The 13921-nt window shown below is 54.0% G+C and overlaps 6 protein-coding genes across 6 annotated transcripts; 3 read left to right on the top strand and 3 right to left on the bottom strand.

The window, feature by feature from the left end:
• Nucleotides 1-154: 154 nt before the first annotated feature.
• NUU61_007933 (exosome catalytic subunit DIS3) lies at nucleotides 155-3303 on the top strand (the record flags this gene model as incomplete). Its single annotated transcript, XM_056658458.1, has 2 exons — nucleotides 155-350; nucleotides 401-3303. 2 exons carry the CDS (start codon nucleotides 155-157, stop codon nucleotides 3301-3303), a joined length of 3099 nt encoding a protein of 1032 aa, XP_056508751.1.
• Nucleotides 3304-3452: 149 nt separating this feature from the next.
• On the bottom strand, nucleotides 3453-5060 carry NUU61_007932 (MCT family MFS transporter; the record flags this gene model as incomplete). The annotated part of the gene is made up of 2 exons (XM_056658457.1): nucleotides 3453-4754; nucleotides 4839-5060. 2 exons carry the CDS (start codon nucleotides 5058-5060, stop codon nucleotides 3453-3455), a joined length of 1524 nt encoding a protein of 507 aa, XP_056508750.1.
• An 867-nt stretch (nucleotides 5061-5927) lies between these two features.
• NUU61_007931 (LIM domain protein) lies at nucleotides 5928-8438 on the top strand (the record flags this gene model as incomplete). Its single annotated transcript, XM_056658456.1, has 3 exons — nucleotides 5928-6000; nucleotides 6104-8046; nucleotides 8112-8438. The coding sequence occupies 3 exons, from the start codon at nucleotides 5928-5930 to the stop codon at nucleotides 8436-8438; spliced, it is 2343 nt and encodes a 780-aa protein (XP_056508749.1).
• A 303-nt stretch (nucleotides 8439-8741) lies between these two features.
• Nucleotides 8742-10018, bottom strand: trm8 (tRNA (guanine46-N7)-methyltransferase; the record flags this gene model as incomplete). Its single annotated transcript, XM_056658455.1, has 2 exons — nucleotides 8742-9708; nucleotides 9867-10018. The coding sequence occupies 2 exons, from the start codon at nucleotides 10016-10018 to the stop codon at nucleotides 8742-8744; spliced, it is 1119 nt and encodes a 372-aa protein (XP_056508748.1).
• Nucleotides 10019-10266: 248 nt separating this feature from the next.
• Nucleotides 10267-10879, top strand: NUU61_007929 (ESCRT-II subunit protein VPS25; the record flags this gene model as incomplete). Its single annotated transcript, XM_056658454.1, has 2 exons — nucleotides 10267-10708; nucleotides 10767-10879. 2 exons carry the CDS (start codon nucleotides 10267-10269, stop codon nucleotides 10877-10879), a joined length of 555 nt encoding a protein of 184 aa, XP_056508747.1.
• Nucleotides 10880-10993: 114 nt separating this feature from the next.
• Nucleotides 10994-13740, bottom strand: NUU61_007928 (uncharacterized protein; the record flags this gene model as incomplete). Its single annotated transcript, XM_056658453.1, has 4 exons — nucleotides 10994-11653; nucleotides 11710-13093; nucleotides 13144-13580; nucleotides 13651-13740. The coding sequence occupies 4 exons, from the start codon at nucleotides 13738-13740 to the stop codon at nucleotides 10994-10996; spliced, it is 2571 nt and encodes an 856-aa protein (XP_056508746.1).
• Nucleotides 13741-13921: the final 181 nt, after the last annotated feature.

The raw sequence follows: 13921 nt of genomic DNA, 5'->3' as shown, positions 1-13921 counted from the left end.
CATACAGCCCTGGAGACGCCCTCAAGCATTGATGACTCAGCTTTCGCGATGCGATCCATGGATAACTAACCCGCAAAAGATCGTTTCTCGGCGAATCCGAATTTCTGCACCATCATCTTCCCCAGTGCCGTCAGGCAGATTCAATCTTGTCACAATGAAGAGTCTCCGGAGGGATGTTTCTTCTAACCCACAGGCCGCAAATGTTACTAGCAAGGTCTTTGTGAGGTCCACGAAAAGCGGAAAGGTGCAAAAGATCGTTCGAGAGCTTTATCTGCGACAAGACATTCCTTGCTCTTCGAAGCTGTGCTCATTATGCCCGTCAATTGCGCCGGCCGATGCCAATGGAAACAGTAAGCCACCTCTGCGAAGGTGGTCGGGAACCATTGCTAATGCGACACAGTTGCGCCGTTCATCCTCTCCGACCGTCCCGCCGGGACGAAAGCGTTTCCCCGAGGCCACTATCTTGTTCCCGATACGAATGCGCTTCTGAACGGAATGGATCTTTTCGAGCACACCGGGGCATTCTATGACGTGATAATCCTCCAGACTGTCCTCGAAGAGTTGAAGAATCAGTCGCTACCGCTCTACAATCGTCTGTTGGCCCTGATTAAAACCGACGAAAAACGCTTTTACCTTTTCTTTAATGAGTTTCGCCTGGAGACACATGTTCGGAGAGGCCCCGACGAGTCAATTAACGATCGGAACGATCGCGCCGTGCGCACGGTAGCAAGTTGGTATGGGGAACACCTTCGAGAGTCGTCAAAGAACGGGAAGAAAGAGAAAGCAGTACCTGCTATAGTGGTCATTACAGATGACAGGGACAGCCTCCGGAAAGCAAAGGATGAACATATCACGGCCTTGTCACTGGCTGATTATGTCGCCGGTTTGGAGGATCCGGGGAGGCTACTGGATATGATCAGCGAGTCCAAGGAAGCACGGGATGCGAAGGGTGCAGCTCGTGGGGAGCTGTTTTACCCGGAATACTACACCATGTCGAAGCTCATGACAGGCTTGCGAGCAGGAAATCTCCACCAGGGAGTGTTCAATGTTTCGCCTTACAATTACCTGGAAGGCTCCGTTAATGTTGCAGCCTTTGACAAACCTCTTCTTATTCTGGGACGCGACAACAGCAACCGTGCTATTGCAGGCGATGTCGTCGTGGTTGAGGTGCTACCGAAAGATCAATGGAAGACCCCCTCGACGAAGATTGTGGATGAGGAAGCGGTGACTCAAAATGACAATCCCGACACGGAAGAAACCGAGGCAGTCGTCACGGATAGAGAGCGCAAAGCTCTCCAAGAAGAGGTCAAGAAGGCCCATGGCAAGGGCGCAGAGGGCAAGCCGCAGCCAACTGCCAAGGTGGTTGGTGTTATCAAGCGCAGTTGGCGTCAATACGTGGGACATGTCGATCCCAATTCGACCGGCTCACAGAGTGCTTCAGGCAGGCGGCAGCAAATGGTGTTTCTGCTTCCCATGGACAAGCGAGTACCGAAGATCAGAGTGCGGACTAGGCAGGCCAGCGATCTGCTCGATCAGCGTATCCTGGTCACTATTGACTCTTGGGATCGGAATTCTCGGTATCCTACTGGCCACTTCATTCGCTCTCTTGGAGAGCTGGAGACTAAGGGAGCGGAAACCGAGGCTCTGTTGCTTGAGTATGATGTGCAATACAAGCCATTCCCCAAGTCCGTTTTGGACTGTCTTCCCTCAGAAGGACATGATTGGAAGGTGCCTGCGTCGAAAGAACACAAGGGCTGGAGGGGCCGCAGAGATCTCAGAGATCTGCTTATTTGCAGCATTGACCCACCGGGCTGTCAGGATATTGACGACGCCCTCCACGCGCGTCTTCTGCCGAACGGAAACTTCGAAGTTGGCGTCCACATTGCGGATGTGTCGCACTTTGTGAAGCCGAACAATGCCATGAATCTTGAAGCCAGTGTTCGTGGAACCACTGTCTACCTGGTGGACAAGCGTATCGATATGCTGCCGTCGCTTCTTGGCACAGACTTATGTTCACTTAAGCCTTACGTGGAACGCTACGCTTTCTCTGTCCTTTGGGAAGTGACGCCTAATGCCGAGATCGTCTCTTCGGATTTCACCAAGTCGGTTATTCGCTCGCGCGAAGCATTCAGTTACGAGCAGGCGCAACTGCGTATCGACGATTCCTCCAAGAATGATGAACTGACACAGAGTATGCGCCACTTGCTACACTTTTCTAAGGTCCTGCGCCAGAAGCGTATGGATGCTGGTGCCCTGAACCTCGCATCTCCAGAAGTCCGCATCGAGACCGACAGTGATGAAGTCGGCGATCCCCTGACTGATGTCAAGACCAAGGCAATGCTTGAAACTAACAGCCTGGTCGAGGAGTTCATGCTTCTCGCCAACATCACTGTTGCTTCAAGGATCTACGAATCTTTCTCGCAAACGGCCTTGCTTCGTCGACACGCCACTCCCCCGCCTCAAAACTTTGAAGATCTCAGCAGTCAGCTGTCGAAGAAGCGAGGCATGGAACTCGACGTTTCCAGTTCGGGGGCTCTGGCAAATTCTCTGGACCGTTGTGTTGATCCTAAGAATCCTTTCTTTAACACTCTCGTCCGTATTTTGGCGACGCGATGCATGACCTCTGCCGAGTACTTCTGCGCCGGAGCCCATTCCGAGTCTGAATTCCGCCACTACGGTCTGGCCTCGCCGATCTACACACATTTTACCTCGCCCATCCGACGATATGCGGATCTTCTCGTCCACCGACAACTCGCTTCTGCTATTGGCTATGAAGGCGAGGATGGCCATGCCGTCATCGAGGGCGTCAGCACGCGTAACAAGCTGGAGGACATCTGTCGCAACATCAACTACCGACACCGCAACGCGCAGTTCGCTGGCCGCGCCAGTATCGAATACTACGTAGGCCAGGCACTTAAGGCTCGCGGAGAGAAGATGGCTGCTGGCGGTGTTGACGCTGGCATTGATGAGGAAGGATACGTGATGCGTGTGTTCGAGAACGGCATTGTTGTCTTCGTTCCACGTTTCGGCATCGAAGGTGTCGTCCGGCTCGAGGACTTTGTTCTCCCTGGTGAGTCGGGGGCTTGTTCAGTCGCAGAAAGACGCGAGCTGGCGGCCCATCGCACCACTGAATTTGACAGCGAGGAATACACGCTGCACGTGGCGGAGAAGGGACACCCAGAGAAAGAACGTGGTGTGATCGTCGAACTCTTCCAGAAGCTCCGTGTTAATGTCAGCTCGGTCAAGGAAGAGGGCCGCGGTGCTGGCAAGAGGAGAGTGCGGATTTTGGTTACAGGGGCATGAACGTGAAAAATACGGCCATGTAGTTTTAGAAGAACAGAAAAAAAGCGTTAACTTCATCCAAGAGACGAATCATCGATTTTATGAGTTTGTATATGTCTGTGCGTTGTACTTTATGTGTCTATCTACAATAGATTGGCTTGAGCGGGTATTCAGACCCGCTTCAGAGCCACCATTCGACGTGCCAGGCCAAATGGCGTCCATATTTGCGCGTCGGTCATAGTCTCCGTTGCCGAAGCTGACGAGACAGTCGCAGGCTGGTCCTGCTTTTCGTTCCCAGCGATGTTCGAGGAGAAAGGGCGGGTACCCGCCACGGATTCACGACGCTGCTGAGCGCGCTCCAGCTCACCGACCTTCCAGCCACGAACGAGCCACAGACACAAGGAAGCGCCGATGTAGACAAAGCCCGTGAAAATCTGGACACGCAAGTAGGAAGTACCACCATGTGAATCGGAGGATCGGAGCTCCAGAGCGATAGCCTCAGAGACAGTGCAGGGTGAGACAAGGGTCAGCCAGGTAATACTGAGACCGGAGGGGAGGTCTCTGAGGCCGATTATTTCGGCGAGCACAGGGGAAACAGTGGCCCAGTAGGTGCCGGCAACAGTGCCAACCAACACGGCGAAGAAACAGACGACGCCCATGCTGTCAGCAAAGACCCAGATAACCAGACAGAACAAGCCACAGAGAAAGGTGAGCAGGGTGGCGATATTGATGCGGCCGAGCCGGTCGCTGAACATGCCGACGAAGGGGCGGCCAAGGCCCTGCCCGAGATTGAGCAGGGCGGAGACAATACTCCCCTGGTGTGAGGAGAGGCCGACAGACAGCGCGAAGTTGGCGACGCTAAACAGCAGCGCCACATACCCCAGCATGCTGAAGACGCCCCAGCCCAGGAACAGCAGGAACTCCGGGCGGCGCAGGAGCGGCAGGTGGAAGGCTGTGAGGCGGCTGCCGACGGCCTTGTTGCGGTCACGAAGGAGGTTCCCGCACACCAGATTCACGACGCACGAAATGATTCCCAGGATGCGAAACGCCCAGCCTAGTCCCAGACGTGGGATGATGGCACCCACGGCGAGCGAGTAGATCAGGCCGCCGAGCCCGGACCCGGCGGCTGTGATACCCATCGCTACACTGCGTCGCTTGTGAAACCATTGCGGGGCGATGCCGACGCTACCCACGAAGAGAAACCCCATGCCCCATCCGAAACAGACGCCTTGGCTGAGGAAGATGTGCCATTTCTGGGTGGCGAATGATGACCCGATCAGGGACAGCGTCTCGAAGAAGACGCCGACGTTGAGCACAAACCTTGTGCCACAGACATGAATGAGGTGCGTGGCGAGCGGTGCCACGAGGAGAGCGCACGAGATGCTGAGACCGCCTGTAAAGGCATATGATAGGGCTGAGGTGTTGGGAAATACATTATGCGAGAGGTAGTGACTTAGGAAGACGCCATAGCTCTGGATATCAGTTAGCAAACTGGGTTGAAGCTTGGCAGAGAAGAGATTTGTATAAAAACATGAGAATGAGACTGATAAACTGACACTGTTGATTCCCCAAGTATGCGCATTGATCCAGAACACACAGGCAACACAGACCCAGCCGTAGCCGCCATCCGGTGGCACATCGCTCTTGTATTTCTCGTCGGCTGCTGTGCCAGGTGACTGCGACTGCAGATTTGAAGGCTCTGGCCGTGAGCTCTCGCGATCCGAGTTGTCGCCATCTTGATGTGAGCGAATAACCTCAATAGGCGCATTGTCCGCCATGGCTGGTGCGCGAACAAGTTCTCCAAAAGGCGTACCACCCCTTTTCACTGTCTGATCATGAAACCGAAACCAGTTGGCCGTTCTCGTCACATCGAGGCATGTGCTGGAAGATAAAGAAAAGAAAATATCCACACAGAAGAAAGCAAGACCGACAGGATCCAACGCACGGGCAGCCTATCAGTGGGGCCGCGCATCGGGGTATAGGCCGACTTCTGTCATGAAAAAGTCCCTTAGTACAACATGTAGGGTTATTGGGGCGAGGAAAGATGTCCGGAGCACCTTGTGGCCTGTGTGAGGTGCAAGACTTCGGCGATGGAAGACCAATGACGGGACTTGATGGCATCTCAGAGCCAGCAACGGCCACTACTTTGCTTCCGATGAGCAGGATGCATCTTGTCCAAGCTCAATGCTGGGGTGTGGAGACACCGTGCCGAAAAGCCGGTGCGGAGAGTGGGGACACCCTGGATGTAGTAAGCCATTGCTGCTATTATTCTGTCGAAGGTCAATCGTTGATGTAAATTCCATCAGTGCTGGTAGAGCCGCAGATATACTGCAGGTTGCTAGAGAAGTTGTTGGTATACTTCCTGAAGTATGTCGGAATGAAGCTAGTTGACCTGATGGTTTCTGCCTGAAGGCCTGAGGCCATAGGGCATGAATGAGCCCTAAGCCCTATCCCAAAGAGGCAATCGCGGTTGCCCTGCGACGGTGTTTGTTTGGCGATCGCGGCCCAAGCACCGGGGTGTCACTAAGCTCAACCCAATAGCGGATCCTGACGTCGTTGATGACTCTTAATCCTTCGCCATTCTTGATCCGTCTGGCTCGCCATTCTTAAAATCATTCCTCGACTCAGATTATAGCGAGCCCATCATGCATACACATACCAATGGCCAGCGGAAGGTATCCCCTCCCGGCCCGAGCTACATGTCCAACGACCAAATTGGTGAGCTTCCCTCATTCGTAATGGGACTGACTCCAACTGGATGTCCTTGTCGCGAGGAGATTGCTGGTTGAATTAAAAGCTTATCCTTGCATCTTATTCACAGCCAGCTACTTGAAAGATCTCCGAACAAATCGACCTGCCCGCCCTACAGGATCACGACCCTTGCCGGGCAAAGCAGCTGCGTCTACGCCCGATCTCCATGACACCCTTCCTCCAAGAGCAGCGTCTGCGTTATCATTACACCATCAAACTCAGGATGTTGAGGACCATCCTCGCTCAGGGAGCGCGATGTCCCATCGTCGCACCTCATCTCATGCTCCTGGGGGTGGCCCACCAGGACGTCCGTTAGTCCAAGAGCCGCGATCGGTCTCCATCCGAAAGAACGCCTATCCCTCCCAGGTTTTTTCGCATCCTGTTCCCGCATCCCCCGCTCCATCTTATCGGGAGAATGGGCAGCGCCGGCATGAAAAGGAAGAGGCGCGATCCCTTCGAGATGCCCTGCAGGAAATGGATCTGCAGGATGATGTTCGTATCCATCAAGCCGCCCAAGACGAAGCCACAGAGCTAGTATGGCTGCACCAGCACCCCGGTGTGGCTTACAAGAGCCCGCACGCGGCCTACCGGAACCCCGATGCCACTAGACGCAGCCAAAGCCCCGTGAAAGATCATTCAGCGGAGGTTACTGGTGGGAAGGCCCCGAGAAGGTTTGGTCTTTCGAAGAATCGACATTCAATGTCCTCGGCTAGTTCTTCGGGTGGTAATAGCCCAGACCTAGCTGAGACGAACCAAGTATTTACTGGCTCCCGCAGGCATTCAACCCTCGCGGGGTCTTCGAAGAAGAATCTTAAGGTCAACTTTGCATTGCCTCCCGATGAAACACCCTCAGACCCCCATCCTGTTTGTGGTCCCAGACCGAGGGACGTCAGCAGTGATTCCTCCAAGGGTATCTTCAGGAATCCTAATGATCATATCTACGAGGAACCCAGCGATTCTATTGAAAAAGAGCATCAAGCTCGACATGACTTTTCTAAGTCTGACTCGTCGGCCTTGAGAAACAAACCGCGTAATGCTCTTCCGCGCGCTCCCAAACCACTCCCGTGGCTGCGGGATAGAAACTCCAACAATAGCCCTGTGATGGAAAAGATCTCCCGTTTTGAAATTCACAAAAACCCACCCAGCCAGTCTCGAAACGCTGGCTACACAAGCAACGATCCTGTGCCTCAGCCACAAACGAAAGATGATGTCCCAACGAAGAACGGAAAAGAGATCCGCAGTGATGACATCCGCGCGGCTACAAGCAAGAAACTGAAAGACCGTAGCGAGAGCTTACCCATGCCTTCCGCTGTCAGTGACAAGTTCGGGCGGCCGATCGTGAGCTTCGACCCATCATGGCAGCCCAGTGATCAACCAAAGCCCAATCGCCAGGGTTTCGGGCGACAGGAGCAAGCCTCGCCTTCACCCGCACCAGCGGCACCAGCGGCACCAGTTATTGAAGTTTCCGAAGCGCCGCCTGTGCCAGTGATCAATGTTCCAGACATTAAAGAGCCGACTATCTCAGAAATCTCGGAACCTCCGCAAGCTGAGACCAAACCCACACGGCAGCCATCGCCAACGAAAAACAGCCAGACTCAACAGACAGCTCCGAGAAAGCCAGTTTCAGAACTGCAGGACCGTTGGTATTCTCCGTACACACGGTCGGGCGTTCCGACTGCACGCTGCGAGTGCTGCTCTCTTTCTATCTCTGGAAAGATTGTGACCGCGGGAGGATCGCGGTTTCATCCCGAATGTTTCACCTGCTTCCACTGTCAGACCCCGCTGGAATGCGTGGCTTTCTACCAAGAGCCCGAGGCCAGTAGGACCGAGAGACTAGCCAATGCCTCAATTGATAAAGATGCTCGGACGCTCCGGTTTTACTGTCACTTGGACTTCCACGAGTTGTTCAGCCCGCGCTGCAAGAGCTGCAAGACTCCCATCGAAGGTGAAGTGGTGGTGGCCTGTGGTGCTGAATGGCATGTTGGCCACTTCTTCTGTGCGGAATGTGGAGATGTGAGTAGACTTTGATTCTTATTATGGTGGCCTGACCCGATCTCGCTAATTCTCTTTCTGTGCAGCCCTTCAACTCGCAGACTCCATTTGTGGAAAAGGATGGTTTTGCATGGTGTCTTGGGTGCCATTCTCGCCGCACTGCTCCACGCTGCTTGGGATGCAAGCAGAATGTCATGGATGACGTTGTCATCACCGCCATTGGCGGACAATGGCACGACCGCTGCTTCGCCTGTCACGAGTGTGGTGATGGATTTGGACCAGATGGTCGCTTCTTTGTCCGCGAGGGTGAGCCAAGAAGAACCGCCAAGGGTCGCATCATTGGCGGTCCTGTGCAACTGGCCATCTGCGAGAAATGTGAGGGGATCCGGCTCAAGGCACCCGGGATGTGCTGAGATCTATATCCCTCTTACATCGTCCCATTTAATGAGTTCTACTGCCGTTATGATTGATTGATTTAGAGTTACTTTGGGGGTTTGGTTCTGCATTTCTCGTTTCTCTACGTGTTTCATCATGAATTTTTGTTTACTGGAGGTTCGGCCATGAGCAAGCGGGGTTTGGTAGCAATGACTCTGAATGATACTGGCAATGCATTTGATTGAGACGTTGACGCCGTGTACACCCTCTGTACACCTCTTGCGAATGCAACTTTTTATATCCTAAGACCCCACGTCTGCACTGGTTTTTCTGCGCAGCGCTCAAGCAGGCCATTCCGGATCCGCCTTGCGCCGGAAAACCGCCACATACTTGTTCCCATTGTTGCGCGAGACCTTCTTAGACTCCTCGGTCTCGAACTTCATCACGCGCACGCACGGATCCGCCTCCAGCTCAGCATCCGACACTCGCTCCCAGAGATCCTTGATCCCAGGGGCATGTGATGACACAGTCTGGCCCGTTGACTGTGCCTCAGCCTCGTCATCGGACTGAAAGTGGAAATGGCGCAGAATCCAGTGGTGGTACTCCTCGACATCGGTGATGGTGTACAGCAGACCGCTCGGACGCAGCACGTAGGCGTACTCGGCATTCAGCGACTCGGAGATAATGCGCGCCTTGTGCTTGCGCGCCTTGAAGTGCGGGTCTGGGAAGCAAATGAAGATCTTGGAGAGCTGGTGTCGTCCGAAGAAGTTTGGCAAGAATTTCATTGTGTTGCTGCGGATGGCGGTGATGTTCTCGTAGTTGCCTGGCATGATGGTTGTGAGGGCTGGCTCGTCGTCGTTGTTTTCAGTGTTCTTGTTGTCCTCCAATGCTGATGCTGCTGCTGCTGCGGGTTCATTGGTATCCTTGGATTGTGTCGATGCTTCTGCTGTGTCTTGTGGGTTGCTGGCTTTTTGTTTCAAGTTCTGTTGCTGCGTGCGTAGAGCTTGGATGCGCGAGTGGAGATACTCAAGCACTTGAGTGCGGATCTCCATGCCTGTGGTTCTGCCCTTAGCATTTTTGTATTCGGAAATGTGTAGATGTCTGGAAACAATATACTCACCAACCATCAACGTCTCCGGCAACAGCGGCGCTAGTCCCACCATCAACCCCCCGAACCCGCACCCGATATCCACAACCTCGACATCCTTGACTAGCTTGCGGGCGCCGGCAAGATTCGTTGCGGAGGGGTTGGGATTGACGAACGCCGGATAGTGCAACGACCAGTCCATATGTGCAGGGCTTAGGGGACTAAAAGGTTTCAAGGTGTTAGCAAACGAACCTAGCAATTCGAAGTGCCATTCAAGAAGTCCATCCAACCCAATCTGCACCCAATTGAGCCCGAAGATGACATTGAACAGACAACAAACTGCAGCAGCCACAAAAGAATATCAAAATCAAACACATACTAGTCCAGCTGGTGGTCCGAGAAGGGATTCGCATGCGCGCGCTGCCGGAAGAATTTCTTCTGCGGCATCTTGACGGAGGTGCCATGTTCGGACTGGATCTTGCGACGGTATTCCTCGCGCTTTTGGCGCTTGGATGGAGGAGGAGTAGCCATTGTGATCGTCTGAAGATGGCGCTAGTGGAGTTGAGAGGAGAGAAAGAGAGAGACAGAGAGAGAGAGGTGTATTGCAAAGAATTGAAGCCAAAGAGCGGGAGGGAATTTGCGCCCCACTTTGACCTGGAGACTCCGACTATCTCTCCACCTCCAATCTTGATGTGCCTTCTTTCTCTCTTTCTCACTTCTACATTTGAATTATATTTTGGAAAATTATAGCAGCGTCTTCAACAAAATAAACAACAAAAATGACAGAAACAGCCTTCTCCTTCCCCTCCACCTACAACTTCCCGCCCTTCTTCACCCCGCAACCCAACACCAACACCCGCCACGACCAGCTCAAGAAATGGGCCGCTCTGATCCAAGCCTGGTGCCGACACCACCGCCAGCAGCGACTGGCACTGATCGACGCCGTCGAGTCGCCGCTCTTCCACAACGCCGCACTGCGCAAACGGCTGGATCTTCGCGAGGCCCGCGCGATCGTTGACTGGATGGCCAAGACCGAAGAGGAGGGCGGCGGTGGTGGACGCGCTGAGTGGATCGATGCCGGGCGCACTGTCGCCTGGATCTGGTGGCGGCAGCCAGCGGAGTGGGCGGATCTTCTGGCGGAGTGGATTGAGAGCACGGGGCAGAAGGGGGTGGTGTTCACGGTTTATGAGTTGTTGGAGGGTGAGGGGACGGGGTCGCAAGGTATTTCTCACTTTCCTGCTTTTCGTTCTAATATGATCTTTAGCTGACTGCCGGGTAGAATTCCATGGCATGGATCCCGAGGTCATGCTACGCTCGCTGAACATCCTTGTTAAGCGCGGCAAGGCACAGGTCTTTGGTGCTGAGGGCCAGGAGGGTGTCAAGTTCTTCTAGATGATGCATTTCTGGATTATGATCGTGGCTATCATGACAACCCGGCGAGAACCAATAACTCCTACCATATACAATACCCCAACACGACGGCTGGTCCAAACGCAGATCGCTCGCCTACTCATCCACATCCTCGACCATGTCTTCGGTCAGCTCGTACTCCTCGGGAGGGTGCGGTTCCTGTGACATGGCCATGTCGAGAAGCCAGTCTACCCGTACAATGCGCGGCGTCTTCTTGATGTCCAGCGCGAGCTGTCGGAATCGAGGCCAGAGCCGGGCGTGCTTGGGCCCCGCGCTGCTGAGCAGAAACACTTCATTCCGCCCCGGCTGGTTATCATCCATATCACTGTCCTCGTCATCGCTCTCCTCCCGTCGGGCTTGGTTTGCCAGTCCAAGGCGGCCACGGAATGGCAGACACTCACCGCCATTCGCTTCGATGATGGACTTGAATGCATCGATTCCGCCACGGATGTCCTCTACACAATGGATGCGATAGCCACGCAGAAGCTTGTTCTTATTTGCCTTCGCCTTGGCCGTGGATTTGGCAAGCGAAAACCCGAACTTCTTCTCGGATGCTTGATCCACCAAAGGGAAATCAGCCGGGTCCATCAGCTCGTCTTTTTTGAGACAATCGGTAATAAAGTCGGTGTGCACAATCGTCGGCCCATATGCCAGTGCGTTGACAAACTTGGTTGTTCGTAAAATAGATGGTGCCGCAATATGGGTACATTTTCGAGCATCTTGGACTACCATGATGCCGAGATCCCGAAGATGTCGCTATGAGAGTCAGCATGCCTGGACAATTGATGTTGATAGATTGTTGCCCAACAAACCTTGTCTGCATCTTCTTTCTTTTCGTTTCCTTTCCCCACCCACTTTTGATAGCCAGTAATGAGCAGGTGCATGGCAATGGGCGGCCGGGACTTCTTCTGTCGTTTGGCCTCATTTGCATGCTCCCCATCGCTTCCATCCTGCGCCTCCACCGAGCGACGTTTCTTGTGGTTTTCGCGAACCCGGTCTTCATCTGATTTCCGCCTACCGCCATAGATCACCCCACCAACTCGCTTCATTTCCTTTTCGTAGAGTGCGATGTCTGGGGCAATGTCGTGGAGTCGAGCAGTTGCCGTTTCCTTGGACCTGCGACTACTAGTCGATGATGGGGTGTCATTCTCCTTACCCTCGGACATGAGCCGTGACCGTGCCGGCGTTTGTAACTTCTTGTGTTCGGAAGGTCGACGCGACTTTCCATTCGCCTGCGGAGTGCCATGCGTGGTCTCTGCGGCGTTCTCGATTCTGCGTTTTGTCTCGGCAGGTGGTTGCATCGCGGCTGTGTTCTGGTCTTTGCTCTGCATGGCACGGCGCGGGCTGGGAGGAACGGTGTCCTCGGATGAGAAAAAGATATGTTCAAGCACGTCCCGATCTAGTCGTGTTTGGCCTGCAACTTCTCCGAGATTGGTTCGCAGCGGGAAATGGCTGTAGCGCGGGTCGGATGCGGGCTGCAGCCTCCATTTGGCGTAGCTCTCCTCGAGCCACAGGTGGTTGACGACTTGAAGTCCCCATTCCCTCGCGGCACTGCACTTCTCGCTGTTTCCATGTGCTGTGATCAGATGCGTGTTCTCTTGTTTCAAAGTTTTCGTGCATTCAGCGCCCGATGCTGCAATCAAGTTTTCCAAATAAATCCTTGCTTCACCGATGTAGTTAGACAGACTGATCTTCAAGTCCTGGAAGCCGGGGATGCCAGCTCGGGATATGGGGTAGTGCAAGAGCCGTCGCAAAGGCGAAGTGTAGGTGTTAAATGTCATCAAATGATATAGCCAGGCCAGGTTCCCAACTTCTTTGTTCAGTCTCGACGCTGTCCGGTATACAAATCCCTCGCGGTAACGGCATATGAGCATGTCCGCATGATTGACATCGGTAGTCATTGTTGCGCCGCCTTGCTTGAGGACCGTTTCGATGGATTCGCGAAGATGCACCCCGATACCCAGATCAGTAGATAGCATGACGCATTTCTCGTGAAAAACGCTGCGCTGGTCTTCGCTGTGCACAGATTTGGCCCGAGAAGGCAATTTAGACGGTTCGGGACTCGACGCGCCAACCAGATCTTTATTTTCTTGCCATCGAATAGGAACGTCGGGGCCCGCGCGCAGGATTTCAGGGTCGGGCAGGGTATAAGGACGCTCGTCGATACGACGACCGAGTTTCAAGCAGTCGTCAAACCTGCCTGTCGTTAGCAAGGACCCCCGTCAGTCGCAAAGGGTAAGACCCACCAATGCGGCAGCAAAACCTTTATAGGCAACTTCCGCGCGTGCACCAGGCGCGCCTTGTCTGAATCGGTTGTCAAATCCACGAGGTGAGTAACCATGGCGGAGATTCGAGGACTGTACAACCCGCCTTTGGCCACAACACCTCCAATGATGGCATCCTTGTCTCCTTCGGGTATATCCCCGCAGGTTACCACGACATCGTTCAAAAAGAGGCGCGGATCAGGGCTGTACTGGCGAGGGTTGGCCAGTTTTCGCTTCGCCAGTGATGTGTTCACCCACTGCGGTTTCACGACTGGGATCAGGGCATCGCACGCGGTGTCGTAGGCTGGGAAATCGATGGTGTGGGAAACTAGGTGGCTGAACTGTGTCACTTCGGGGACCGCATCACCGGGCTCAACTAATGTGGCCTCGCCGCCATGCTGCGAGATAGTTGCTGCCAGCTAGCCAAGGAGGAGTCATTAGCTTGGGAGTACGCTGAAAAGGACAGGGAACGTGGAGAGAAATTCATACTTGCTCCGCGGTGTCTCGCGAGAGATCTTTGGAGCATATTATGCAGATATTGCATTGCTCGAGAAGCTTTGATTCCCCATCCGAAGCCATAATGTCCACGGAGAGAAGGGGGGTTGTTCCAGATCACTAGTGGGGAGCGAGAGCGAATCGAGGCGATCACGACGCGCCTCGCGCGTGGCCGACGCCGAGTCACGTGATATACCAATTTGGGGGAATAGGGAAACAGGGAAACAACGAAAACAGCAGAGCACCAAGACAGCATTGGAAGACT

Source organism: Penicillium alfredii (genome assembly GCF_028826965.1).
Source record: "Penicillium alfredii strain IBT 34128 chromosome Unknown utg000010l_segment0_segment0, whole genome shotgun sequence".
Lineage (NCBI taxonomy): Eukaryota > Fungi > Ascomycota > Eurotiomycetes > Eurotiales > Aspergillaceae > Penicillium > Penicillium alfredii.
Note: the sequence above shows the minus strand (reverse complement) of the source record. Positions and strands in the feature narration are given on the sequence as shown.